At 56.3% G+C, this 24,754-nt stretch overlaps 6 protein-coding genes across 6 annotated transcripts; 3 read left to right on the top strand and 3 right to left on the bottom strand.

Moving 5' to 3' along the window:
• Nucleotides 1-911: 911 nt before the first annotated feature.
• BXZ73DRAFT_107778 (uncharacterized protein) lies at nucleotides 912-2,831 on the top strand (the record flags this gene model as incomplete). The annotated part of the gene is made up of 15 exons (XM_048017002.1): nucleotides 912-977; nucleotides 1,039-1,048; nucleotides 1,118-1,137; nucleotides 1,197-1,229; nucleotides 1,288-1,384; nucleotides 1,445-1,473; nucleotides 1,527-1,557; nucleotides 1,611-1,643; nucleotides 1,702-1,787; nucleotides 1,842-1,887; nucleotides 1,947-2,048; nucleotides 2,109-2,276; nucleotides 2,327-2,394; nucleotides 2,459-2,484; nucleotides 2,546-2,831. The coding sequence occupies 15 exons, from the start codon at nucleotides 912-914 to the stop codon at nucleotides 2,829-2,831; spliced, it is 1,101 nt and encodes a 366-aa protein (XP_047871578.1).
• A 488-nt stretch (nucleotides 2,832-3,319) lies between these two features.
• Nucleotides 3,320-3,952, bottom strand: BXZ73DRAFT_82591 (uncharacterized protein; the record flags this gene model as incomplete). The annotated part of the gene is made up of 1 exon (XM_048023744.1): nucleotides 3,320-3,952. One exon carries the CDS (start codon nucleotides 3,950-3,952, stop codon nucleotides 3,320-3,322), a length of 633 nt encoding a protein of 210 aa, XP_047871577.1.
• Nucleotides 3,953-5,896: 1,944 nt separating this feature from the next.
• BXZ73DRAFT_107776 (uncharacterized protein) lies at nucleotides 5,897-7,521 on the bottom strand (the record flags this gene model as incomplete). Its single annotated transcript, XM_048017001.1, has 9 exons — nucleotides 5,897-6,199; nucleotides 6,261-6,392; nucleotides 6,453-6,570; nucleotides 6,626-6,645; nucleotides 6,693-6,932; nucleotides 6,997-7,092; nucleotides 7,150-7,177; nucleotides 7,231-7,250; nucleotides 7,303-7,521. The coding sequence occupies 9 exons, from the start codon at nucleotides 7,519-7,521 to the stop codon at nucleotides 5,897-5,899; spliced, it is 1,176 nt and encodes a 391-aa protein (XP_047871576.1).
• Nucleotides 7,522-8,975: 1,454 nt separating this feature from the next.
• On the top strand, nucleotides 8,976-10,983 carry BXZ73DRAFT_82589 (uncharacterized protein; the record flags this gene model as incomplete). Its single annotated transcript, XM_048023743.1, has 7 exons — nucleotides 8,976-9,046; nucleotides 9,088-9,391; nucleotides 9,604-9,605; nucleotides 9,672-9,864; nucleotides 10,011-10,207; nucleotides 10,636-10,762; nucleotides 10,819-10,983. The coding sequence occupies 7 exons, from the start codon at nucleotides 8,976-8,978 to the stop codon at nucleotides 10,981-10,983; spliced, it is 1,059 nt and encodes a 352-aa protein (XP_047871575.1).
• A 980-nt stretch (nucleotides 10,984-11,963) lies between these two features.
• BXZ73DRAFT_93308 (uncharacterized protein) lies at nucleotides 11,964-12,463 on the top strand (the record flags this gene model as incomplete). Its single annotated transcript, XM_048026628.1, has 2 exons — nucleotides 11,964-12,289; nucleotides 12,373-12,463. 2 exons carry the CDS (start codon nucleotides 11,964-11,966, stop codon nucleotides 12,461-12,463), a joined length of 417 nt encoding a protein of 138 aa, XP_047871574.1.
• Nucleotides 12,464-12,897: 434 nt separating this feature from the next.
• BXZ73DRAFT_82588 (uncharacterized protein) lies at nucleotides 12,898-14,507 on the bottom strand (the record flags this gene model as incomplete). Its single annotated transcript, XM_048023742.1, has 4 exons — nucleotides 12,898-13,240; nucleotides 13,374-13,701; nucleotides 14,077-14,308; nucleotides 14,361-14,507. The coding sequence occupies 4 exons, from the start codon at nucleotides 14,505-14,507 to the stop codon at nucleotides 12,898-12,900; spliced, it is 1,050 nt and encodes a 349-aa protein (XP_047871573.1).
• Nucleotides 14,508-24,754: the final 10,247 nt, after the last annotated feature.

Raw genomic sequence — 24,754 nt, 5'->3', positions numbered from 1 at the left:
TAGCCTCAGATCTCATAAGCATCGCGGTCGCCGAAGTACTGGCAACTTGACGGGGCTCCGAGAGCCTGCGCTCATTCCAGCCGGTGCTTGTCACTGGTCGAGAAAGAGCGGCGCCGATGTTTGGCGCTGGCGACGTGCAAGCGTTTTCAGAAATGACGCCCAACCAACTCCGTCGCGCCCCGCTCGTTGTGTTGCTTTTTTCACAGCCTGGCCACGCCCCGAGCCATTGCGGTACCATCGGATGGCATTCGAATGCTCAGGATGGCGCACGTGCATCCCAATTCGGTGCCACATCCCAAGCGAATATTGGGCAATTCTAATCGCATTCTAATAGCCGGGCCGCCATCCCGGGAATTCCAATGCCTGGGATCCTTACCTGGCGGAACGCACTTTTGCTGATGCTATGTAACTGGATGGTGCCTTACCGCTACTTCGTCCTTCCACTCTTACGTCACTTGGTTAGTACTACGAATCTTTCAAGATCTGTCCAACATCCCCAGGCTCAACCCAGGCTGACTCTGATTGTCTGTGCACTCGAGTCTCGACCATTGTATATGCCTATTGGTACTAGCTGTAATCCAGACGCCCTGAGCCGAACATATGACGGTGCGCTATGATGCTTTATCCTTATAAGTACTCATAGCTTGGCTCCGAGGATCCGGTCTGGGTGACACTTCGGTTCCCACTTAAGCGGATGTCGTGCGGCGGCAGGCTGCTGTCATCGACGTCTACATAACGCGGACACGATGAGGCTTACCGCGTGTGCTTCCCCCCGCACCCGTTTCCACTCTCCCGCCCCCGATCCGCTGCCCTTGGTGCTGTGCTAGCTCCCTGCGTGGTCTGGTACTCCTTCAAGATCGCTCGGTTCCAGGCGGGAAGGTGGAGACGCGGCTGTTCAGAAGAAGGCGGTCATGTCGGTCTTGAAGGAAATTGCAGAGGCGGGTGGCGATCAGTTGGCGGATTTGAAGTTGGTCAAGGTGAGCAAGCCTCGGCTGCAATCGCTACTGTGTGACTAAAGCTTCCTCCGCCTGACGACAGTATGGCATTGGTGCGTGAGCTCAATGGCGATCGTGCGAAGGAAGACCAAATGGGGAGCTCATTGAATCTCGGATGCTAGTCGTGGCGGCTACGTGGACTGTGAGTCCCGATCGGGCGTGATTTGATCGTGAATTCCGACGAGTTCCTATCACGTGCAGTGGGCAGAGATATGCGTGAAGATGGAGGAAGAGGTGAGCTCTTTAATAGACATGGAGTGTCCGGCAATTGAACGCTCTCTTTGACCGGCAGATCACCTACGTTTGGCCTTCCCGCATAAGTTTCATGAAGGTCCTTTACTTTCATAATCGTTACTCGCCTGTAGTGGACACGGCATTCGCGCTCGCGAGTAGGTTAACGTCACTCATGCATTTGGCTCGGTGTCTCACTCCCAATGATCTCGATGCAGGTTCTCTGAGCAACGTTGGCAATCACAGGGTATGTCTGCGATCCATACTATCCACTCAACGGTCCTTCTCATTGCCTCATAGCTGTGCACAGCCGAGTTTCAAGTCATGTCATGTGAGCAAAAGAACTTCGTGCCGACAAACACGACTCACTGACCTGCATGCCAGTCTCTTACTCCAGCGGGTCGTTTGCCTCGGAATGTACGTTCTCGTTTCATTGTCACCACTGCTTTCCAGGGCCCATTGACCATCGGTACAGTCATCCTGATAGCACGGACTCTCGCTCTCTACAACTTCCATCCCGTCATGATTGCTCTCGCATGCGCTCTTGTTCTCATCATGGTCGTGAGTTACGCATCTGAGTTTCGTGTGTACGTGCTGACGCTGCTCAACGCTCAGGTCCCAACTACTGTAACATCCATTCGATTACTCTTCCCTCTCGCATGTGAGTAGCACCCTCTGGTGTCTTGCGCTGTTCCGCCCTGATATCGTGGACGAGACCAGATCCTGGTGACGACATCATCGAAATTACCGGATGCGTACCGAGCGTGGACGATATCAACTCGGCTTGGGTGTTCTTCACCTGCCTCTTGATCTCCGAAACCAGTAAGCGTCATTTGCACTCTGATTCTATGATAGCCATGCTGACGTCGCTTCTTCCTGGAGTCATTGTCTCGTTGACGTTCTTTCGGCAGTGGCAGACCGCCGAGGAGAGAGAGGGTCTGCTCCACCGGCTGTTGCGCTGGGGCAGACGGAACATGCAAACAGACCCTACTCTGTCTGTGCCACGGTCACACTGCCGGTCCCCGCTCGTCGAGACCACGTATCAGAACAGTGAGCGTCTCGACTTCGGCGGCACGTATCAGCTCACGCAGTACTGTTAGGCTCTATATACTATGTCGTGATGCTCATCCTCTCCACCATTAATCTGGCGATGACGGCCACGAATAACGTAAGGCGGTTCTAGTCCATCCTGCACAAAACCGCCGTGCTGACCCGGACCGCTCCCCCAACAGCCCGCCCTCCGCCCTGTCCTGCAGATGTGCGCCCGTGTTTGTTTCTGTTGCGCACGGAGCCGCAGCCACTCACCTCGAATTCCACAGGCCGCTCCGCACGGTGCACGCCTCGCTGTGCACGCGCGTCCTCCTCAACCTTCGCCGGGTCGCCGCCCAAGGCGCCTCGCGCACTATGCCAGACTTTACAATCGCGACCCTCAGCGGCATCGCGGTCCGCGATCCAAACGCTGAGGGGCGCACACGTCTTGAGGGACTCGAGGAGCATCCGTACGGCAGGGAGTGGGGTGGGGGCGAGAACACCGTCCACGTCGAGCTTGAGCTCGAGGCTCTCTCGAGCCGGCGTGGACGCTCGAGTCTGTCGCAGGAGATGTAGATGGGGTACCTGACATTACTTTACTATAATACGCGAACACAGTGTTGAAGTACATCACTATCGTTAGACTAGATTCCTTTTACTTTCACCTGACTCTTGTATGCACCGCGCTGAGCAGCAGTGAATCGTCAGGAGCATCTGTTGCCATAGCCTATCGGCAGCTACAGATGCACCTGGTGATCCGTGATGCGCGCCCGTGTAGACGCGCCTTGGCGGGCGGCAAGGACGAATGGCGCGCATCAACGCGTGGCTGTGATGCACGCCACGCGTCCCCTTCGCCGTCCTTGCCCTCCTCCTCTTCCTCCTCCTCTTCCTCCTCCTCCACCCTCGTCGCCCCCAGCCTCCCCGCTCTGCCCAGGTAGACGATAGCGACCATATGGTCGACTGTCGCCTGCTATTGGACTCCGGTGTCACCAGGTGACACCGACCTCCCGACCTCCCGACCTCCCGACCTCCCGACCTCCCGACCTCGACCTCGACCCCGCCCTTCAGTCACCTTCCCGGCCACTCTCACAACAAACACACCGCGCGAGGACGTCCATGCGGACGTCCTCAATATGGAGATTGGAATATGGGAGCCGCGGCGATGTACCGCGGCCCTTTGTTTTAGTGAGTTCTCCGCTCCGTTCTCCTGCACTCCCAACGCCCACCCATGCCATGACAGGCCTGAGGACGTCCGCCCGACCCTCCCGTCGCTCTCCTCCTCCGCGTCGCCCGCCCCCGCCACCCGCCTTTGCGTCGCCCTCCTCCTCGCTGCCCTCTTCCTCCTCGCCCTGCTCCGCCCACCCCTTGGCCATCTGCGCCGCCGCGTTGCCCACCACCTTCATCTCCCCCTCCTCCGCGTCGTTCCAGCCCATGTCGCCTCCTCCGTGTCGCCTGCCTCCGCCTCGCCCTCGTCTCGTCCGCCCTCGTCTCGCCCACGTCCTCGCCCTCCCCCTTTGCGTCACTCGTCGCCGCCTCGCCTTCTTCCGCGCCCGCCTCCTCCACGCCCACTTCCTCCGCGCCCGCCTCGCCGCGTTACCCTTCTCCACCCACCTCGCCGTCCGCCTGCGCCTCACACGGGTCCCCCACGCCTGCGCCACCGGGTCGCCCTCCTCCGCGTTGCCGTTCTCCGCCCACATCGCCATCCACCTGCGCCTGGCCTGCGTCCTCCCGCCTGCCTGCCTCCTCCGCGCGCGCCAGGCGCGCCTTCGCCTGGCCGCGTCGCCCTACTCCGCGTGCGCCTCCTCTTCGCTCGCCTCCTACATGCTCGCCTTGCCCGCGTCCCACACGCTCACATCCCCCACGCCCGCCTACCGCCTCCGCGCCCGTATTGCCAACCTCCCCGCGTTGCCCGCCTCCATCCGCGTCGCTCCCATCCGCCCGTGTCGCCCACCCGCACCCACCTCCGCCTCTGCCTCCACATTGTTGTGGGGCGTAGTATTACTCGCTAGCCCACCTGTGTAGTAGTTTACTGATAAATATATTTGATCACTAATCATATACAAAGTGTGGTGTGAAACAAAAAGGAAGGTGAGCTCACTGTCAGAGACGGTGAGCTCAGGTGGCAGGACCCGAGGCGCCAGTATCTGGACGTCTCGGGGCAGTGTCGCGCCCATGTGGCCGGCGGCTGCGTGGGGAGCGCAACCGGGCCGGCCGGATCAACAGGTGCATCCGCACCTGCTGATAGGCTATGGTAACAGATGCACCTGATGATTCACTACTATAGCCGCGCTCGACTAGACGCGCTCGGCTTCCGCTTATGGCTACGCTTACATAATGTGTGCGTCCGCTCCCTTCGACTCGCTGTCGCAGGGGAGCCACATAATTAAATTAGTGCACGCGTCTGTTCACTTCAATCACAGATAATCTTTCATTGGGTGCCCTGCTACAGTATGTGGATCACATACAAGTATTACCTTGTTGATCATGTAAGATTAACATTCAAACACTTGCAAGGAGGACGACTAAATGGTCACGCCGTGACTACAGTGGTGATTCACCAGGTGCATCCATTGCGATAGCCTATCGGCAGGTGCGGATGCATCTGGTGCCGGCCGGCCCGGTTGCGCTCCACACCGCGGCCCGCCTTCCCCGAGCGCGCACGGATCCCGAGCGGACACCGGCACCTCGGGCCCTGCCACCTGAGCTCGCCGTCTCCGACGGTAAGCTCGCCTCCCTCTTTGATTCACACCACATCTTGCATATGATTAGTGATCGAAATATATTTATTAGTAAACTACTACATAGGTGGGCTAGTAAGTAAGCCACGCCCCACGACAACGCGGAGGCAGAGGCGGAGGAGGGTGATGGCATCAGAAAAACCTGCACAGCCATTAACGGTACTTACCCAGTGCATCCAGGGCGTTCAGAGCTGTTTCAGGGGTGGATCAGGAGCTAAGGACTGCGATTTTCAAGTACTACTAATGACCGTGTTAAGTACTGGGTGCCGGACGGGTTCGAAAACTCTCAGGACCGTAAGGACACTCAGTTCCGATGCGGGACAGCACCTGAAGGTCGCCAGCGGGCTTGCAGGTGTGCTCTTTAGCTGGTAAACACGTTGTGATTGTCCAGATTAACGATAGATACGATATAACAAGGCAAAGAACGACTGAACGAGTGATTTTGTGACTATCAAAGGAGTGGGGTGAGAGGATTAGCGACTTGTGTATGTGCCAGACACGAACGAGCCGATAAATAAAGCTATGTAGCGTATGGATGAGTACGTGGCAGGACATATGGAAACGATAGCTGTGAAGGGATCGGGTTCCCGAGCGCGGGGAAGCGAGACAACTGAGGCGCATAAACCGAGCCGCGCGTGCACCGTTAGCACGACGTATCGTCAGCGGCGTTCTGTAGGACTGGAGCGACTACTGCACAGAAACGCGCGTGCATGCGCGCAGGGATGCGAGGTAGTGCGCACGCTCGAGTGGGTGTACTTGTGCGCGCGAGAGGATGCGCGACATGACTGCGGGCGGCGATACGAGGTCGCGGTGTGTGCGAGAGTGTGCGCGACAGGATTGCAGGCGAAACCGACTCGGTCAGTATATCATTTCGGGACTCTCACACAGCGGAGCACTCACCACTCATGCAGGCAGATCATCGTCGCCACGAATCGGGCTGCTAGGGAGGTCCCGCAGACGAAGGTGACCGATATGCTGGTCTGCACCAGCGGATGGGGTTTTCTTTGACCCCCTCAGGACGGGAACTCGGGGGATGTACGAGCGGGCGATCTCCAGTAGGTGAGCGAAGCGTTCGAGCTTCTCCGGGGTCGTGAGCGACTCGACGCTCTCGTACCAGATCATCGTGCTTGTGCCGACGTTTTTTTGAGAGAACTTCGGCCACTTATCACCAATCGGATTGGCGATATGTGAGCAGACCTGGTTGATCTGCCAGAGCAATAACGTAGTAAGATACTGTGAGGATCTGCAGCGGTACTGGAGCACCCACTGCAGCAGCGCACAGAGCGATGGCGCCCACAGGATGGCCTGGATAAGGCATGGAGCTTCCTTGTGTCTTCAGCAGATGGAATGCGATCGTTGTGAGCATTGGGGGCGTGTAAAAGAGCCTGACGCAATCCATCTAGACGGTTTCAGGGTTAGAACATAGCGTGTTTGGTTTCAAAGCATGAACACGACTTACGTCAGGCGGGATTCCGTAGAAGATCTCCGACGTGCGCTGGCAAGCTGAAGCGTAGCCACTGGCGCTGCCCAGCACCTTTCCGTTGATGAGACGGAACGGCTGGGTCTTTGGCACGATCCTTGAGCCATTTCTTCATCGCCTTCCTGGCGACACTGCAGATGTCATGTCGCCACTGATAAACAGCTTGGCGAGCCTGTCGTAGCGTCAGTAAGGGTGTATAGATGAAGACAGTGGACTTACGAAGCGATAGATTATGTGACCCTTCTCAATCTTGGAGACATCGCCACACGATCGCGGACAGACAGCCTTGACGACCTTGCGGACAAGGTACAGGAAGTCGGTGTCCTGCGGACCATCAATATCCCAAGGAAACGAACGGGTCCCTGTGTCCGCAATGAGGGCGGGTATGATAGACGTCTTGATGAATGGCTGGATCCAGGTCGGCAGGAGATTGAAGCGAATTGAGGGCTTCGCCTTGCGCTGACGGCCTTGCGGGTTCGAGTTGTTGGATGATCCGAGTCAGAGTCCGATTCGGAGACTCAACCCCGTCATCGGCGTCAGCCGGATACCTCGTATCTTCGTCGTCGTCACTGATCCTATAGAGATCGGCCTGACCGAGGTTGATGGAAGGCATCAGCAGCTAAGCATTCCAGTCGTACTATAAGCAAACAATAATGCACGAGATCAACACACTTACCTGCTTCTTGCTGCTCAAGAACGCCTCTCTAGAAGTGAAAACGTCATCGTCTTGAAGCCTCCTTGAATGGAGTGCCCCCACTTCGTCTTCGATATTGGAGTCTGATGATGCAAGTTCAGTACAGCAGTCAATGCATGGATAGCGAGAACATACCTCGCGTCGTTGTCGTCCGAGTCTTCCGTTGAGAACGCGGATGAGACTCCTCCGCTTCGATAGTGAGCGGAGTGCGGGATAGCTGACGCTCCGGAGTCCGCATTCCGCTTCCTCGTTTCCAGTAAGGGAGAGTGCAGCCTGACGCGACTTGAGAAGATGACCACGTCGGAACGAGACTGACCATAGACCCGCGTCTTCCGCCCCAGGGTTTTTGAGCATCGGGGTGAATACAGGCCTTACGAGGCAGTTAGCTCCGCGAACGGATGAAGAACTTGAAGAAGCTACGCACGTGTTCCGCCCTGAGTTCAAGCCCGAGGTTTCATTGACTCACTCGATGTCGCGTTGACATGGGAGGTGGCCACTGCAACACGGCAGTAGTCGAACCGCGGGGTTTCCGAGCTTGCGCGATCTCGCCTGTGACCCTCTGGCGTTTTAAGGCTCGCTGCTCAGCTTTGGATGGACGCTGGATAATAGATTGTACTCGGCATACTAGGTAGTGCAAACAGATTCAAGGTGACGTACCTTCGAGCCCGTGATCACCGGCCCTGCACTCTCCTCGTCGGACGAACTGTGGTCACTCCGTTCATTCGTCTGCTGATCCTGGGTTCGTTTCGGAGGTGTGTGTGGGGTTAGATTGTACTGGAGGGCCTCGGTTTCCGTTGGCTTTGGCTCTGGCAGTGACCAAACGAGGACCCGTCGCTGGAAGATGATGATAAGCGACGAGATCCCAGCCGAGTCGCGTACTCACACACTCGAGCGCCGCGCAACACGTGCTGACCGCGCGCAGTGTGCACTGCGCGGTGCTCTCGCTTGTACACTGACGAACAGAAGTCTCACCAATGAGTCTTTCCTCTTCGCTATCGTCTTCATCGAACTGATCCTCCAGGGCAGCCAGTCTGGTGACATGTTGTTCATGGATGCGGACTTGCTGGGCGGCGGCGGCGGCTTTGAAAGCCTCGTTCTCAGCCTTCTGTTCTTTCCTTTGAGCCCGTTCTTCCGGTGAAGGGCCAACAACACCTGCATTGACCGCTGGGTGAGTGTTTTTGTTCTTGGCGCGTGTTTTCAGCCCCTTTCGCTGAGCCTTTACAGACACATCTTAGTGTTTTACCGCACATTTGAATCATAAACTCACCTGCTCCCCGCCTGGGGGCGCCGGATTTACTTCGCCTTCCGGAGGGACGGTATTGGAGTTGGGTGCCGTGTCAGCAGCACTGTCTTGACGTACCACGGTGCGAGTCTGGTGACGTGTAGACCGAATTGAACCATGTTGAGGCGTAAGGGTTATTTCTGGTGTCGCCACAGGCATATCCTGGGCGACTCCAGAGACAGCCAGACGTTTTTTGGCCTTTTTCTTCGCAGGGGGCATGGGTATAGAAGCGATGGAGAGTGGGGACGACAGCTGGTCGCGAGGAGGAATGGTTTTTGGCGCCCAGGGACAGGCTGCAAACGTCTAAGTCAGCACCTCTGCCCGTTACAGCCTGCCCTCACGCAGTGGCGACAGGCATGCTTTGCTCCGTCTTGCTGCTGTCTGCCTCTCAGTTGAAATTTCACTCCGCCTCGACTTGTCATCTTGCCCTTCTCTTTTCTTGCTGCTTTTCACACCATGCCCCGATTTTGCGGCCTGTGCAAAAGATCCTTCGGTACTCTCCGAGGCATCGTTTGCCACACACGCAATGTCCACCGTAATCCCAAGCCACGGCCTCCCCCAACTACGCGCTACGAGCATGAAGACCTCGATGGTATGGTTTTTGTGCGAATTCGCGATCAAACAGGTTATTTACACAGGTTTTCAGCTCGTAAATGCAACGAGCACGGGCAGTTCATTGATGAAGATGCCCCGCCTCCGCAAGACGAAAACCCGCCTTCGTACCACCCTTGGCAAGACCGGCCCTCGTTCGAGTTCACAGTACTCAACTACCACGACATTCGGCTCGCGAAGGAGCCCCTCAATCAACTCCTACGGATCTGGGCGGCGAAGAGTCTCCTCGACGGCCACCCGGACGCTGGCCCACCTTTCCAGAACGTCGATGAGATGCTGGAGACCATAGACAATGCGATGTTTGGCGAAGCGCAGTGGCAGGTCTATAAAGTACGTTACACCGGCCCTATCGATGGAAACTCCCATCTTGGAAGCGCAAATCATACATGTTCTTCGCCCGAAACACCCTTACTGTCGCCGAGCAGCTTGCAAGAACGCCGACTTCCATGACAAGTTCGATTACCGTCCATTCATGGAGTTTACCCAGCCAGGATGTCGCCGTTTCTCTAACCTCATGTCTGGACACTGGTCTTGGAAAAAAGCGGTACGTTTCAGTGTTCCTTACGTCTGAGAGCCAATCTCACTGAAGTTGCATCTTAGACATACATAGCTCAAAACGTCCCCGGATCCGTGGTGCCATGCTTGTACCAATCATACTCGGAGCAGACAAGACAACGGTATCTGTTGCTACTGGAAATCAAGATTTCATCCCGTTTACATGTCTCTCGGCAATATCCACAACGACATGCGTCGCGCCCACCGCGAGAGTGTCATTCCAGTGGCATTTCTCGCAATTCCCAAAGGTACGCACTACTACCCACTATTAATGCGTTGAACTGGTCGCCGACGCCTGCTCGCACTTGGGGGTCTTTACGGCCCCGGTATGAACCCCACATCAGATGTGGCAAACTGCACATGTTCGGCGCGGTGAGCAGAATCCTATGTCCAGCTTTTCGCGCTCAACGGACCCTCTACGCGTCCACTGGGCCGCGCTCAACACATCCTGTTCACCACGCCCGTTGGGCGAGATGAGCTGGGCGTGTTGAGCGCGATGAGCTGGGCAGGTCGAGCAGGTCGAGCCAGGTCGGCAGGCGAGTTCGGCGTGGTCATTCAGCATGGCCAGCTGGACATGTTGAGTCCATCGAGGTGGGCGCGTCTCACTCGCGTCGCACTCATCCGCACCCCGCATGCCGGGGCGAGGGAAAATTTGCGATGATGCCAGTGGAGCGTAGCAGACTCGCACACCCTGCGATATGTCACATAGACTCAAACTGACTTGTTCCCTGCAGGCGACCACGACAACGGTGATGAAGAGGAGTTTCGTATATTCAAGAAGGCACTCTATCATTCGTCTCTTGTGCGAATTCTCAGCCCCTTGAACCCGGCATGACCACTCCTCATGTCATGCGCTGCCCTGAGGACACTTCCGACGCGCGATATTCGAGCTTGGTCCGTTCATCGCTGACTATCCAGAGCAAGTCTACCTGTCTGGTATCGTATCAGGATGGTGTCCGAAGTATGTCGATATCGGCGACTCGCGTTGTGACCCATATTAACCGTGATAAACACTCTAGATGTCGTGCTATGGAAACGACCTCGCGCACGAGGACCTCGCGATTCAGGGAACATACAGAAGAGCTACTGCAGACGTTCGACCCTGCCACGCTCTGGGATGTATATGGTCTGATCAAGGACGTCGAGGTAAGCCTGTCGCAGCTCGATTCACTATGATAGTACATAGTCTAACATCTCTACAGCCGTACACATATTATTTCCCTCGCGCGGACATACATGAGCTCCTATCTCCTGATATTCTGCACCAGACGATCAAGGGAACATTCAAAGACCACCTCGTAACCTGGGTCATCGACTACATCACTGAAAACGCGGCCACCCCACACGAGGCCCGCAATTCTCGATGACATGATCGCAGGTACATATACCCGTGCAGGAGTATTCTTACGGCTGACATGACTTCATAGACTGGCAGCGACCCCAGCTTCCCTGCGCTTCGACGCTTCAAAGAGGGGCTAACTTCTCGCAATGGACGGGCGACGATTCCAAGGCTCTCATGAAGGTAATTCAGTCTTCCAGCTATGTCAAGTTGTCGCTGAAGCAGATCTTTCAGATATTCCTCCCGCAATCGCTGGCTACGTTCCTGAGGCGATGAGCCAGTGCATCGCCGCCTTCCTGGACTTTTGTTACCTGCTCGTCGACCTCCCATGACACTACGTACTTCAGGCTATGCAAGACGCTCTCCAACGCTTTCATGATCTGCGAAGATCTTCCAAGATGTCGGAATCCGTCCGAACGGATTCAATCTCCCACGCCAGCACGCTCTCGTACATATGTGCGAAGCATCAAACTGTTCGGATCCCCGAATGGGCTCTGCTCCTCGATCACGAGTCGAAGCACATTGAAGCGGTCAAGAAACCTGGCGAGCATCAAACAGACGCGATCCGATATGGCAAATCCTCACCCGGAACGCACGCAACAACAAGCTGGCAGCGACGCAAGCAGAGTTCGGGCGGCGAGGCTCCTCAACGGTGACGTCTTCAGCAAGCTATGGTCGAAGCAGGTGTAGATCTGGCTCCGACGATGCTGGGACCGACGAGAGGATCACCTCGCGACCTTCAAGAACAGGCCAACACTGACGGTTTCGTGGATTCGAAAACACAGTTGCCCCAACGCCATGGTACACGCTTCCTCTGATCTTATTCTCAACAATCATGCTAATCAGCCTCTTCGTAGCTTTCAGGCGACGTCTGCTTAACGTTGCTCATCGCTTAGCATCCAGCTCAGTGAATACATTCGCCGATATCTCTACGACTACGAGTACCCAGACGCCAATCAGCCGGGAGACGCCGTCCCACTGCACGCCTGCCCGGTTATCTCACCAACCATGCACGTCTCCGTGTTCCACCATGCGGTCTCAACATTCTATGCCCCCAGCGAACTCGCGGAAACCACAGGAATGCACAGAGAGCTCCTCAGATGCAACCCGGACTGGAACTCGGGGAAAGGAAGGTACGATCCATGCTTCGTTATGACCAATCCGACCGAGATTGGTCTCGATGCCCTCACGGTGGCCCGCCTGCGAGTCTGCATATCCTTCACATATGAAGGTGTGCAGCACGAGTGCGCGCTGGTCGAATGGTTTGAGAGGGACGTACTAGATGTGGAGACAGGGATGTTGACTGTTCGGCATGAGCTCGATGCGGACGATGAGTTTGTCATGGGCATGTTCCCATAGATTCAATAGTTCGTGCATGCCATCTCATTGGCGTCTTCGCTCCGTACTCTGTGCCTAGAGATCACGAACATACGGACACTCTAGATAGACTAGAACGTTTTTATGTTAACTGGTACGCAGATTATCACGCTCACGAGCATCTTTTGTAGAGTTTGTTGTATGAATGTACGCCTCACCTCACTCTTAGCGCCTGTTCAGACCGACTTGTCTGTGTCCTTGGGGCGATTTGGCGTAGATAAGTTACGTTGGTAGAACTACTAGCTACATTTCGTTGTCTTAAAAATGGTTCCGTGATGATACTGCACGCTGTCGCCCTTTACAATGCTTGCCATGGTGGTGCGCTGGTGGGCGGCAAAACTTTCACGTGACTGTATTGATCTCGCTGCGGCGGCAGGGCATTCGAAGGCACTCATCTTCTACCTCTACTGTCACCTCCCTGCCACTTTGTGGCCGTCCACTCTTGTCTCTTCTACCGATCAATCTTCTCAAGCAATTCCCTCGACTGGAGACGACTTCCCCGCACCTCAACCCAAGTGAGATTGAAAATGTGGGAGGCGGGCAACGCAGGTATGTCCACACCGTCTCATTCCCGTCTGCACATGCCATCCCCCTCGCGGACCCGCCGCTCGTTGTTACCCGTAAGACGGTCTCCGAGTAGCTCTTCTTTGAACCTACCGCCCGATTTATACCTGCCGAGACCTATAGGTCGCTTGCTCGAGATTGGGAACTCCACCGCACTCCACGCCCTTGCACCCTCAATCATCTCCCCAACCGCGTGCGAGTGCGCCGCAGCTGTGACGAACGGGGTGCGCTGGGAAGAGGACGCGTACGCGAACAACGCGACCATGTTCTCGCGCCTTTCGGACACCCTCACGGAGACCTCGCCGCTGCCCGTGCCCGTGTGGGTCACATCGTGCTGGGTGTGGCTGCTCCACGCGAAGGATAGGCTCGTTCGTCGCCCCGTCTTTTACTCTCACCACCATCTGGGTACTCCTCACCCTGCACTACTGACCTCGAGCGTTCAAAGAATTGTATCGTTACTCTTTCCGAAGGCCGCACCTCCGCTCCACGCTCTTCTGGAGTCCGCCCGTGAGGGCGCAAACAGCGTACACGTTTCTGTTCCATGAAGTGTGCTGACCTTCCTTGTCTTGCATAATGATATGACCCCCGTTTGAATGGGAATCGGACGGAAAGGGATAGGATGCAAATTGACCACGAGCAGACACGGTCTCTGCTGAAGACCCGTCGTCCACTTGGCAGAAGTCCACGCGAAGCGACTTGTTGACGTCCAGAACCAGTGCGTATCTCCTGACTGCGCATCCACGCCTTCCCTCCACCCTGTTTTCACCCTTCACGTCTGTGGCGATTGTACGAAAGTTGACCGGGCCTGCGTTACAGCGTGCACAAGAACCAGTGCGTCGACAACTTTACGTCCACGATCCCGACGAACGCGTTCGGGCCGCACGATGATTTCGATTGGTGTGGCATGCTGAAGGGTTCGCGATGGCATATGCTCCTTGCGCCGATGTACCGGTGCTTTCAAGTCCGTATTTATTTCGTCTTTCTTGCATTCATGGCTACCAATAATGCCGCCCGTGTGTGCGTCGTGCACCCCACCACGATCAGCACCGTTGTTGCTGCTGTCGAACAGTTTCGACCCGGTTACGCTGCTCGCGCAGGCAAGGAGGACGAGGGTGTGGTGCCGCTGGTGCAGGAGAGCGTGGGGCATTGCACGATGAGCCGCACATTGATCACCACTCACGTTCCCCGTCCCACATAGGACGGCCGTGACCATTCTTGCTCGCCCCCACCCCAGCCCTGTCGTCTACCACGTCGCCATACGCCGGCTGCCAGACCCAGCCCTCCGCGACTGTGGCGACACCCTGCACGCCCTCCGCACCGTTCTCCGCACCCTCTTGTTCCTCGACCTCCGCAACCTCGCCTTCGGTCTGGCCGGCCCACTCTCCCTCGCCGCCGCCGCCGCCCACGCCCCGCTTGACACCCGGCACGCGATCTCAACGGGTGTGTCTTCCCCGCTCTCCGCACCTTCGTCCTCCCCGGTGTCGGCCGCGGCTCCCCGATCCGGACGGCGCTGCGGCGGGCGCAGTGAGTATCACCGGTGTGTTCCTTGTGCGTGCTCCTGCGCTCGAAGAGCTGCATCCACGCTGAGATGGCAGTGTATATAATGTGCATCTGTATCGAAGTGTACTAGTATTTGAATTAAGCGATTTACCGACCTTCCGAGTGTGCAGCCCTTGAATCCTGAATTTTCCTTACCACTCCTGACAGGTCTGATCACGACTTGAAGCACTGAACGCGAAACGGTAAGTAACATCAGGACTTAAGCGCCAGGCGGCTTTTACTGATGGGGGAGCGGGGCAGCACAGAGAAGGACGAGGAGGCGGAGGGCGATGTAGAGGACAAGGCAGAGGAGGGCGACGTGAATGCGGGAGACGCGGACGCGGGCGACGCAAAGGCGAGCGAGGCAGAGGAGAGTGAGGCGGAGGGCTCGCGGGGGACGCGGAGGGCCGGGACGAGGCGGAGAAGGTGGTGGGCGACGCGGGCGGGGGCACGCGATGCGAAGGGGGAGGCGCAGAGCAAAGAGGGCGGGCGACGCGGGCGGAGGAGGCGACGCAGGCGTCGGAGGTGATTGGGCCGGGACGACGCGGAGGAGGGCGGCGCGGGCAGGAGGTGCGGGGAGGAGGCAAGTGACGAGGGTGGAGGAGCGCGACGTGGAGGAGTGCGGCGACGCGGGAGGAGGAGGGTGATGCGGAGGAGGCGGGTGACACGGGCAGAGGAGGGCGGCGCGAAGGAGGCGGCAGGCAGGGGCGGCGCAGGGCGAGAAGGGCGACACAGAGGCGGATGGCGCAGGTGGGCGACGCGGACGGAGGAGAGCGGGTGGAGAGCGGCTCGGAGGAGGAGGACGTCAGGGTGGACGTCCTCGGTCTGTCGTAGGCAGGGGACATGGGTGGGCATCGGGAGTGCAGAAGGACTGAGTGGAGGACTCACCTGTCAACGGGTACGAGCACTGGCGAGCTAGCGAGAGCGCAGGGCGAACGAGCTCAGTCTCGGGGGGAAAGAAGACTAATGATATTAAAGGTAAGTACCTAGCGAGAGCGCAGGGCGAACGAGCTAGGTAACGAGTAAGTGCGTAGTCCAGAATACAGAGTATACGGATGCAGGGCTCACCTCAGTCTCGGGGGGAAAGAAGACTGAGGTGTACGTAACGTGCGAGAGCGTATATGTGACTCGGGCGAGTACGGAAAGGTAAGGTACAGGTACGAAGGACATTTCGAAATGATACGAACAGAGAGATCATATGGCACGCACCGGACCCAACTCGTCCGGGCCGGGACGTATACCGCGGTCGCGGCTTGTCGTCCAACACTCCCCCTCAAGCGCGACGGCGGAGTCCAATCAGGTGCGAGAGGAACTCCACCTTTGGCCGAACGAGAGCCTTGGTGAGCAGGTCCGCGGCCTGGTCGTTCGTCGGGCAGTATTCGACGGAGGCATCGCCCTTCCGCACGATGTCGCGGATGTGGTGGTAGCGTACCGCAATGTGCTTGGTCCGAGGATGGAACAAGCCACTCTTGATAAGGGCTATCGCGCTCTGGCTGTCGCAACAAAGGGGTGTGGGACCGCGAACGAGGGAGGCGACGAGCTCTTCGATGAGGTGGCGAGCCCAGAGGAGGTCGCGCGAGGAGTCTGATGACGCGATGTACTCAGACTCGGTCGACGACAGCGCGACGAGCGTCTGTTTGCGCGCGGTCCAGCTAACAGCGCCGCTGGCGAGCATGACGACCGTGCCGGTGTACGAACGACGGTGCTCTTGTGAGGCCCAGTCCGCGTCCGTGTAAACGAAGAGGCCGCGGCCATGCGGGTTGTCGCGGGTGCCGAACGTTAGGGCAACGTCGCGCGTGCTCTTGAGGTAGCACAAGACGTGCTTTGCGGCTTCCCAGTGAAGTGGAGCAGGGTCGGCCATGAATTGCGAAAGGACCGAGACCGCAAAGGAGATGTCGGGGCGCGTCGCGGTGGCGAGATAGTTGAGAGCGCCCACCAGCTGTGCGTAGGGGCGACGGGCCATCACGGCGCGGATCTCGGGGGTGAGATCGTACCTGTAGAGGTTGCAGTGCGGGTCAAGGGGGACAGTGACCGGCGCTGCGTCCTTGAGGTTGAAGCGGGTAAGGAGGGTGTCGACGAGAGCGCTCTGCGAGAGCGAGGTGGTCTGAAGCTCGCTGTCGCGGGTGATCTCCACTCCAAGGAGCCAGCGGACATCGCCGAGTTCTTCAATCTCGTAGCGACGCTTGATCTCGAAGGCGAGGAGTTGGAGGGCACGGCGGTTGTTGCCAGTGATTGCGCAGTCGTCGACCCAGACGACGATGAAGATTTGGATGGCGCCGCAGATGAGAAGGAACAGACCGGGGTCGAGTTGGCTACACTCAAAGCCCAGGCCTAATAGCAGCGCCAGGACGACCTTGTACCATTGTAAACCAGCTTGTTTGAGGCCATAGAGCGACTTCTTCAAGATCCAGACCCAGGATTCGCGACCGGGGACCTCGAAACTGTGGGGTTGACGCATGTAGATGGTTTCTTCGAGGTCACCATTGAGGTAAGCGTTCTTGAAGTCGATCTGGATGATGGGCCATTGGAGGAGAGTGGCGATGGCGATGAGGATGCGGACAGTGGCGAATCGGACAGTGGGGGAAGCAGTTTCGTGGTAGTCGACGCCATACTGTTGACCGAAGCCTTGCGCGCAGAGTTGAGCCTTGAGCTTCGTGACTTCGTTATGCTCGTCACGCTTCTTGCGAAGTGCCCAAACGCAGCTGATTACGTTCGCGTCACGCGGACGTTCAACCAGCTCGTACGTTCCCATCTTCTCAATCCTTTCGATCTCACTCTTCATCGCCTTCCTCCACTCCTCCTTCTCCGGTCCTGCCATGGCCTCGCGATACGACGGCTCGTCCTCGGAAGAGAGGGCGGCCAACGCGAAGATCGGCTCACCATCAAGTGCGGACCGCTCCCCCTCAAGCTCCCCCTCGTCCTCGGGCTCTAGCGCGGTCTTCGCTGTCTCTCCTCCAATGGAGGGCGGGACGCGCTGGGCTCCTCTTCCACCAGTCGTCCCCGCGCCGCTCTGCAAGTCCTTCAGCCATTGCGTCGGCTTGCGATTGCGCTGGGGGCGACCCTCATTCGGCGGCGGGACCTCGGCTATCTCGCGCGGCGGCTCGACGGACGGCGGCTCGGCGGACGGCTCTTGGTTCAAGGGCGGCTCGATGGGTTGTAGAAGGTCTGCGGGGGGCTCTATCGGGAGTGTCTCGGCGCTCGCGGGTGGCTCTTCTGCGGGTGGTGTTGTGGTAGGTGCAGCAGGTGCAGGAGTGACCGTGGAGGGGGTTGTGGGGGTCGTCGTGGACGGCGCAGACGGCTCGTAAGGTGCGTTATCACTGTTCTGCTCCCCCTCGAGCCATGCGCCGGCGTCAGCGACGCCCCAGTCGGCTGGATCAAAGCCAATGTTGCGCTCCACCGAGATTTTGCGCTCTTCGGGCCAGTAGACCCGGTGGGCCTTGCTCTGGGTGTCGTAGCCGATCCAATGCACTGGCTTTGTTTTCGAGTCGAGCTTGGGGGGCTTCTCCAGTAGTACGTGGCAGCGCGCGCCCCAGCGAGGAAGTCGCGCGAGGTCGGGCTTCTTCCCTGTGGCGCGCTCATGTGGGGTTGAGCCAGGCGTGTTCCGGGTGGTCGCGCGGTTGCGTACCCACACCGCGTGCTTCACGGCTTCAGGCCAGAGCGATTTCGGCAGGCGGGCGTCGATGCGGAGTGCGCGCGCGTGCTCGAAGATCGTGCGGAAGAGCCGCTCGGCCTTCCCGTTCTGCTGCGGCGAGTCGTGCGCGGTGAGACGGCGGACAGTACCCTCTGATTCAAGGTACTTGTTGAATTCTCCGCTCATGAACTCTCCGCCGCGATCCGACTGGAACTCTTTGATGGCCTTGACGCCGCGATGCGCCTTCGCCCAGGCGTTGTACGCCTTGTACCGGCTGAAGACCTCGTCCTTGCTGTTGATGAGGTGTACAACAGCTTCGTCCGTGGCGTCGTCGAGGAACGTGACCGCATAGCATTCGTGGTGAATGCCTTGCATGTCCGGCGGTCCCCAGATGTCCGAGTGGACGCGATCCCCGTAGTTCGCTGCGCGAGGACTCGAGCGTTCTTGCAGGAAGGGTGCGCGTGATTGCTTCGCTTGCTGACACACTTCGCAGAACGGTGCCTCTGTCGACGAGAACTCGACGCCTGTCACGACCCCGTCGTCGACCATCTTCTTCAAGGTTGGGGTCGATGCGTGCGCCATGCAGCGGTGGAATTCGGAAAGCGGGAGGGAGGTGCGTGCCACCTGTGGTTACCCCAAATGTAATACAATACCCCAGGAACCTGCAAAACTCGTTTTGCTAATCCCCACCACGTTGTCATTGTACTATATACTCACCAGGGCATTGTAATAGGCCCTAAGTCTAATGAAAGAGTGTTCCCAGCCTTGTAATAAGTCAATATCATAATGAAAAGTGTTCCCAGAGCTGTAATAAGTCACAATTCTAATGAAAGAGCATCCTCAGAGCTGTAATAATTCAATATTCTAATGACAGGAACCTCCCAGCCTTGTAATAAGTCTATATTCTAATCACAGGGGCCTCCCAGAGTTGTAATAAGCCCCGTTTCTAATGACAGCATGTCCCTAGGGCTGTAATAAGTTAATATCTTAATGAAAAAGTGTTCCCTTCTTTGTAATAAGCCTCGTCTCTAATGAAAAAAGTTCCCCAGGCTTGTAATAAGGCCACATCTTAATGAAAAGAGTTCCCATGCCTGTAATAAGTCAATATCCTAATAACAGCAGCCTCCCAGGGCTGTAATAAGTAGATATCCTAATGACAACAGCCCCCCAATCTTGTAATAGGTCCCGTTTGTAATGACAGAACATCCCCAGGGTTGTAATAACTCACGTCAGATACGGTCCAGCTATTAATAGCTTCATATCATGGCTGGCCTGGCCAGCTATTAATACCTGGTATACAGGTACCCTACCCTGCCCTGCAGCCCCCCAATTGGGTGAATAGCAGCTGCCTACAAGATAACTATCAATAGCAGTGGATAGCAGCAGGTTCCTGCAGCTGGAATAGGGTGTAATAGCTGGTTCCCGCACGTAAACGGTAGGGGTTGCACAGCTGGGTGGGATAGGAAAATAGCCAGGCACTATATATGGATCAAAAGAGGCATCATGTAGCTTCCAAACGCATCCAAGAGCATGCCATTCGGAGCAGTATTGGCGGAGATACAGGTGTACCCCTGTTTTTGCTGATGGGCACATCCACTAGAATTGGGAATTGTGGATGGAGCCCCTCCGTTCTTTTTGCATGGTGTGTGGTTCTCTCTCCAATAAATGGGATTGAAGTCCGATCGCGAAACGATGCACACAATCTGTATTAGATCGCTGATTACGCTTCAGCCACAGCACTTTTGATGGCTTTATATCTCTGCACCACATTCCCCGATAAGCATTTGGTTTGTTGCAGTCTCTTACATACGCATATGAAAACACGCTCTGGGTGTCATTTGGACGTGAAACACTCTGAACATGTCCCTGCGCATCTGCGCACATTCAACACCCCTTCATTCATAGCTCCACAACCGTTGCTCCGATCGCCACGCTGCTTGCTGCAGTACGTTCATTCTCTACTGCCTAAACTGATACAACTCTCGGAACTGTTATCAGCATACACTTTAGACATATACATCCTTATCTTTCTTCCCATCAATTCTTCTTCCTGGCTATAACATATCATCTGATAACATAGAACATCACAGATCTGGATTGCGCTCTACATCATGTGTCATACACAACAAGAATCATGAAATTCGGTCAGTAACTCAGCAAGATATAGCATCTGTAGTAGAAACAGGGTGCACTTTTGCTTCACAGCTGCACCTCTCACTTCACACAAACCTGCAATTGGGCCCACACAGCCGTTAAAATGGTGGAATGACTCATGGAACATGTTTGAGTATGCTATTGAACTTGATTGAGCATCACTGCCATACTGGGGGGTAAGTACATCACTTCATACATGCATATGTGGGTGTTATGTGTAAAGGTTTCATGCCACACTTTGCAGCTCAGTACTGCATTCTAGGCCCCCCTGTGACATCTCAGCCAATTCTTGGCCGATCAACAAGATTCTTTTTGCGTCTTGAAGCTGTGTTCTATCTGAGTTCAGATCAGGTACATGTGCTGCTATCACACTGACAAGTCGCCTCCGATCAGGGGGTAAACCGAAGGTGAGATATGGGTTTACCAAAGCTATCAGATGTGCGATAAGAGATTCGAAACATGATTTCGGTTGAGCTTTACAATGCCGAATGGTTGCAGCAAGCAGCGTGGCGATCGGAGCAACGGTTGTGGAGCTATGAATGAAGGGGTGTTGAATGTGCGCAGATGCGCAGGGACATGTTCAGAGTGTTTCACGTCCAAATGACACCCAGAGCGTGTTTTCATATGCGTATGTAAGAGACTGCAACAAACCAAATGCTTATCGGGGAATGTGGTGCAGAGATATAAAGCCATCAAAAGTGCTGTGGCTGAAGCGTAATCAGCGATCTAATACAGATTGTGTGCATCGTTTCGCGATCGGACTTCAATCCCATTTATTGGAGAGAGAACCACACACCATGCAAAAAGAACGGAGGGGCTCCATCCACAATTCCCAATTCTAGTGGATGTGCCCATCAGCAAAAACAGGGGTACACCTGTATCTCCGCCAATACTGCTCCGAATGGCATGCTCTTGGATGCGTTTGGAAGCTACATGATGCCTCTTTTGATCCATATATAGTGCCTGGCTATTTTCCTATCCCACCCAGCTGTGCAACCCCTACCGTTTACGTGCGGGAACCAGCTATTACACCCTATTCCAGCTGCAGGAACCTGCTGCTATCCACTGCTATTGATAGTTATCTTGTAGGCAGCTGCTATTCACCCAATTGGGGGGCTGCAGGGCAGGGTAGGGTACCTGTATACCAGGTATTAATAGCTGGCCAGGCCAGCCATGATATGAAGCTATTAATAGCTGGACCGTATCTGACGTGAGTTATTACAACCCTGGGGATGTTCTGTCATTACAAACGGGACCTATTACAAGATTGGGGGGCTGTTGTCATTAGGATATCTACTTATTACAGCCCTGGGAGGCTGCTGTTATTAGGATATTGACTTATTACAGGCATGGGAACTCTTTTCATTAAGATGTGGCCTTATTACAAGCCTGGGGAACTTTTTTCATTAGAGACGAGGCTTATTACAAAGAAGGGAACACTTTTTCATTAAGATATTAACTTATTACAGCCCTAGGGACATGCTGTCATTAGAAACGGGGCTTATTACAACTCTGGGAGGCCCCTGTGATTAGAATATAGACTTATTACAAGGCTGGGAGGTTCCTGTCATTAGAATATTGAATTATTACAGCTCTGAGGATGCTCTTTCATTAGAATTGTGACTTATTACAGCTCTGGGAACACTTTTCATTATGATATTGACTTATTACAAGGCTGGGAACACTCTTTCATTAGACTTAGGGCCTATTACAATGCCCTGGTGAGTATATAGTACAATGACAACGTGGTGGGGATTAGCAAAACGAGTTTTGCAGGTTCCTGGGGTATTGTATTACATTTGGGGTAACCACAGGTGTGCGTGCGGCCTTCGCGTGTTCGGCTTTCGGTGGAAGGGGCTGAACAGGGTAGATGCCGTTCCGCTCAGGGACTGTCCAGGCCGTCGCTCCTGTCGGCGTCTTGACGAGGCATCCGCCTTTCTCGAAGTGGACAGACGCGCCCGCCTTGGTGATGCGGCTGACGGAGATGAGGCCATGGGGCATGCTTGGAGCGAAGAGGACGTTGCGCAAGGTAAAGTCGACCGGCTTCCCTTGCGACATGACGCTGACCAGAACCTCTCCTTCTCCTTTAGCGTGGAACATGCGGCCGTCGGCAGAGCGGATAGGGACCGGGGCGATATCGCGGAACGTTTTGAAGTTCTCGCGATGAGGTTCAAAGTGTCAGCTTGCCCCAGAGTCAAGGAGGCGAGTGTCGCGCGTGAGGCCGGCCGTGTTCTGGGCGACGCGCGCGAAGTCCGTTGAGACGCTAAGGTAAGCAAATGCTCCCTCGCTCGCGTTCTCCTCAACTACGGCTGACTTTGCCGATTCTCCCCCTGCCTTCCCCTTGCCCTTGCCTCGTCCTCGTTTCTTCGGGCCCTTCCCCTCAGCTCCTCCTCCCTTGCTCCAACAGTCGGCCTTGAAGTGGCCGGTCTTGTTGCAGTTATGGCACCGATCCTCGGGGCGTGCGGCCGCAGCAACGGCGGTGCTCGAACTCAAGCTCCCGCTCATGGCGTGCTCGTCACGGGCGATGTCGATGAGGGTGGTGAGGAGAGCTTCTGGGGTGACGGCTATACTCGATATGGAGGTGGAGGCTTGGATGGCACGGATGGTCTGGCCGTACGACTTCGGGAGGACAGACAGTATGTAGACAACGTACTGGTCGCCTGTTAGGTAGCCGCCGGCCGTAAAGTATTCAGCTCTGAGTTGTGCGAGCTCATTGAGAACAGGTCGGGGGTCTGCGCCTTCTTCGCAATGGAGTGCCTGGATGCGGCGGAGGATGTTTGCCTGCACGAACGTGCCCTGTCGGTCGAAGCGAGTAGTGACAATGGCCCAAAGGTCCTTCCCTAGCGTGAGCGGGGTGATCTCGAGTCGGAGATCCTCTGGCAGGGTCTGAAAGAGAAGGGTTTTGATTTGGTTGTGGGCAGCCGTCCACTTGTCGACCTTCATCTCGTACTCTTCCAGCGCCTCGTAGTACTTCTCTTGTTCCTCCTCCGGTGTGAGAGTGCTTCCTTGAGTGGGCGATGCGGTTACGGTGGTTGTGGAACCGCCGGCTGTCGACTGTGACCCTGATCGCGGCCGTGTCGCCGCTGAGGCTGACGCGGAGCGGCTGATCGCACCAGACGCGGCCGGAACCGTGCGCATGGACGTGGGAAGCACAGGAGGGTTGGGACGGCGGTCCGTACCTTCAAGGTAGCGCCGCAAGCCTTTTGCGTGGACAGCGGAGATAAACTGGTTCTTGTACATGATCCAGTTTGATCCGTCCGAAGCAAGGCGCGGGACTCCGAAGGACGCCCATCCACTTGAGGAAGAAGTTTTGGGATACGAGGAAGCCATGGTCGAGGCAGGGCTCATAACCTGTCAACAGGTACGAGCGCTGGCGAGCTAGCGAGAGCGCAGGGCGAACGAGCTCAGTCTCGGGGGGAAAGAAGACTAATGATATTAAAGGTAAGTACCTAGCGAGAGCGCAGGGCGAACGAGCTAGGTAACGAGTAAGTGCGTAGTCCAGAATACAGAGTATACGGATGCAGGGCTCACCTCAGTCTCGGGGGGAAAGAAGACTGAGGTGTACGTAACGTGCGAGAGCGTATATGTGACTCGGGCGAGTACGGAAAGGTAAGGTACAGGTACGAAGGACATTTCGAAATGATACGAACAGAGAGATCATATGGCACGCACCGGACCCAACTCGTCCGGGCCGGGACGTATACCGCAGTCGCGGCTTGTCGTCCAACATCACCAACGAGCGCCGCGGTGCATTGCCGCGGCCCCCTATTCCAATCTCCATGCTGTGGACGTCCGTATGGGCGTCCTCGTGTGGTGTGTTTGTTTTGAGTGCGGTCGGGAAGGTGGGTATAGGGTGGGATCGAGGTCGAGGGAGGTCGGAGAAGGGAAGGTCGGTGTCACCTGGTGACACCGGGGTCCAATAGCAGGCGACAGTCGACCGTATGGTCGCTATCGTCTGCTTGGGCAGAGCGGGGAGGCTGGGGGTAGCGAGGGTGGTGGAGGAGAGCAAGGACGGTGAAGGGGAGGGACACGATGCATGCCACGCGTCTTTGCCGCCCACTGAGGCGTGTCTCCACGGGCGCGCATCACGGATCGCCAGATCCATCCAGATGAATCTGTAGCTGCCGATAGGCTATCGCAACGGATGCACCAGGGAAATCACCTGTGCTCGCCGTGAGTAAGATGGACATGATTAAATGCAATTGACCATCCCCCGAAGGCGAACATTGTGTTGGAATCTGCTCACGTGTATGGCAAGCTCGGTCGTACCTTACTTGTGCTTAGTCATCGTGTAGATAGCCATCGTCCCTTGTCCCGCACTCGCCTCACGTGTTTGCCCTTCCCCACCACCTCGTTCTCCCCCACGTCCATCTGTACTCGCCTCCCGGTGCCCATAGGGACCAACCGCGTCGTATCGATTGCCTTTACCCTCGTCCGACCTAAGGCTGCATGCAGGTCCAGGTCACTTTGGGGGTCGAGCCACGTTGAGCCGCAAAATCGAGCCGGGGATCAAGATCCGTGTGGATCCGGCTCA

The sequence above is a fragment of the Epithele typhae genome, assembly GCF_022376455.1.
Source record: "Epithele typhae strain CBS 203.58 chromosome Unknown BXZ73scaffold_124, whole genome shotgun sequence".
NCBI lineage: Eukaryota > Fungi > Basidiomycota > Agaricomycetes > Polyporales > Epitheliaceae > Epithele > Epithele typhae.
This window is presented reverse-complemented; position numbering and strand designations above follow the sequence as displayed.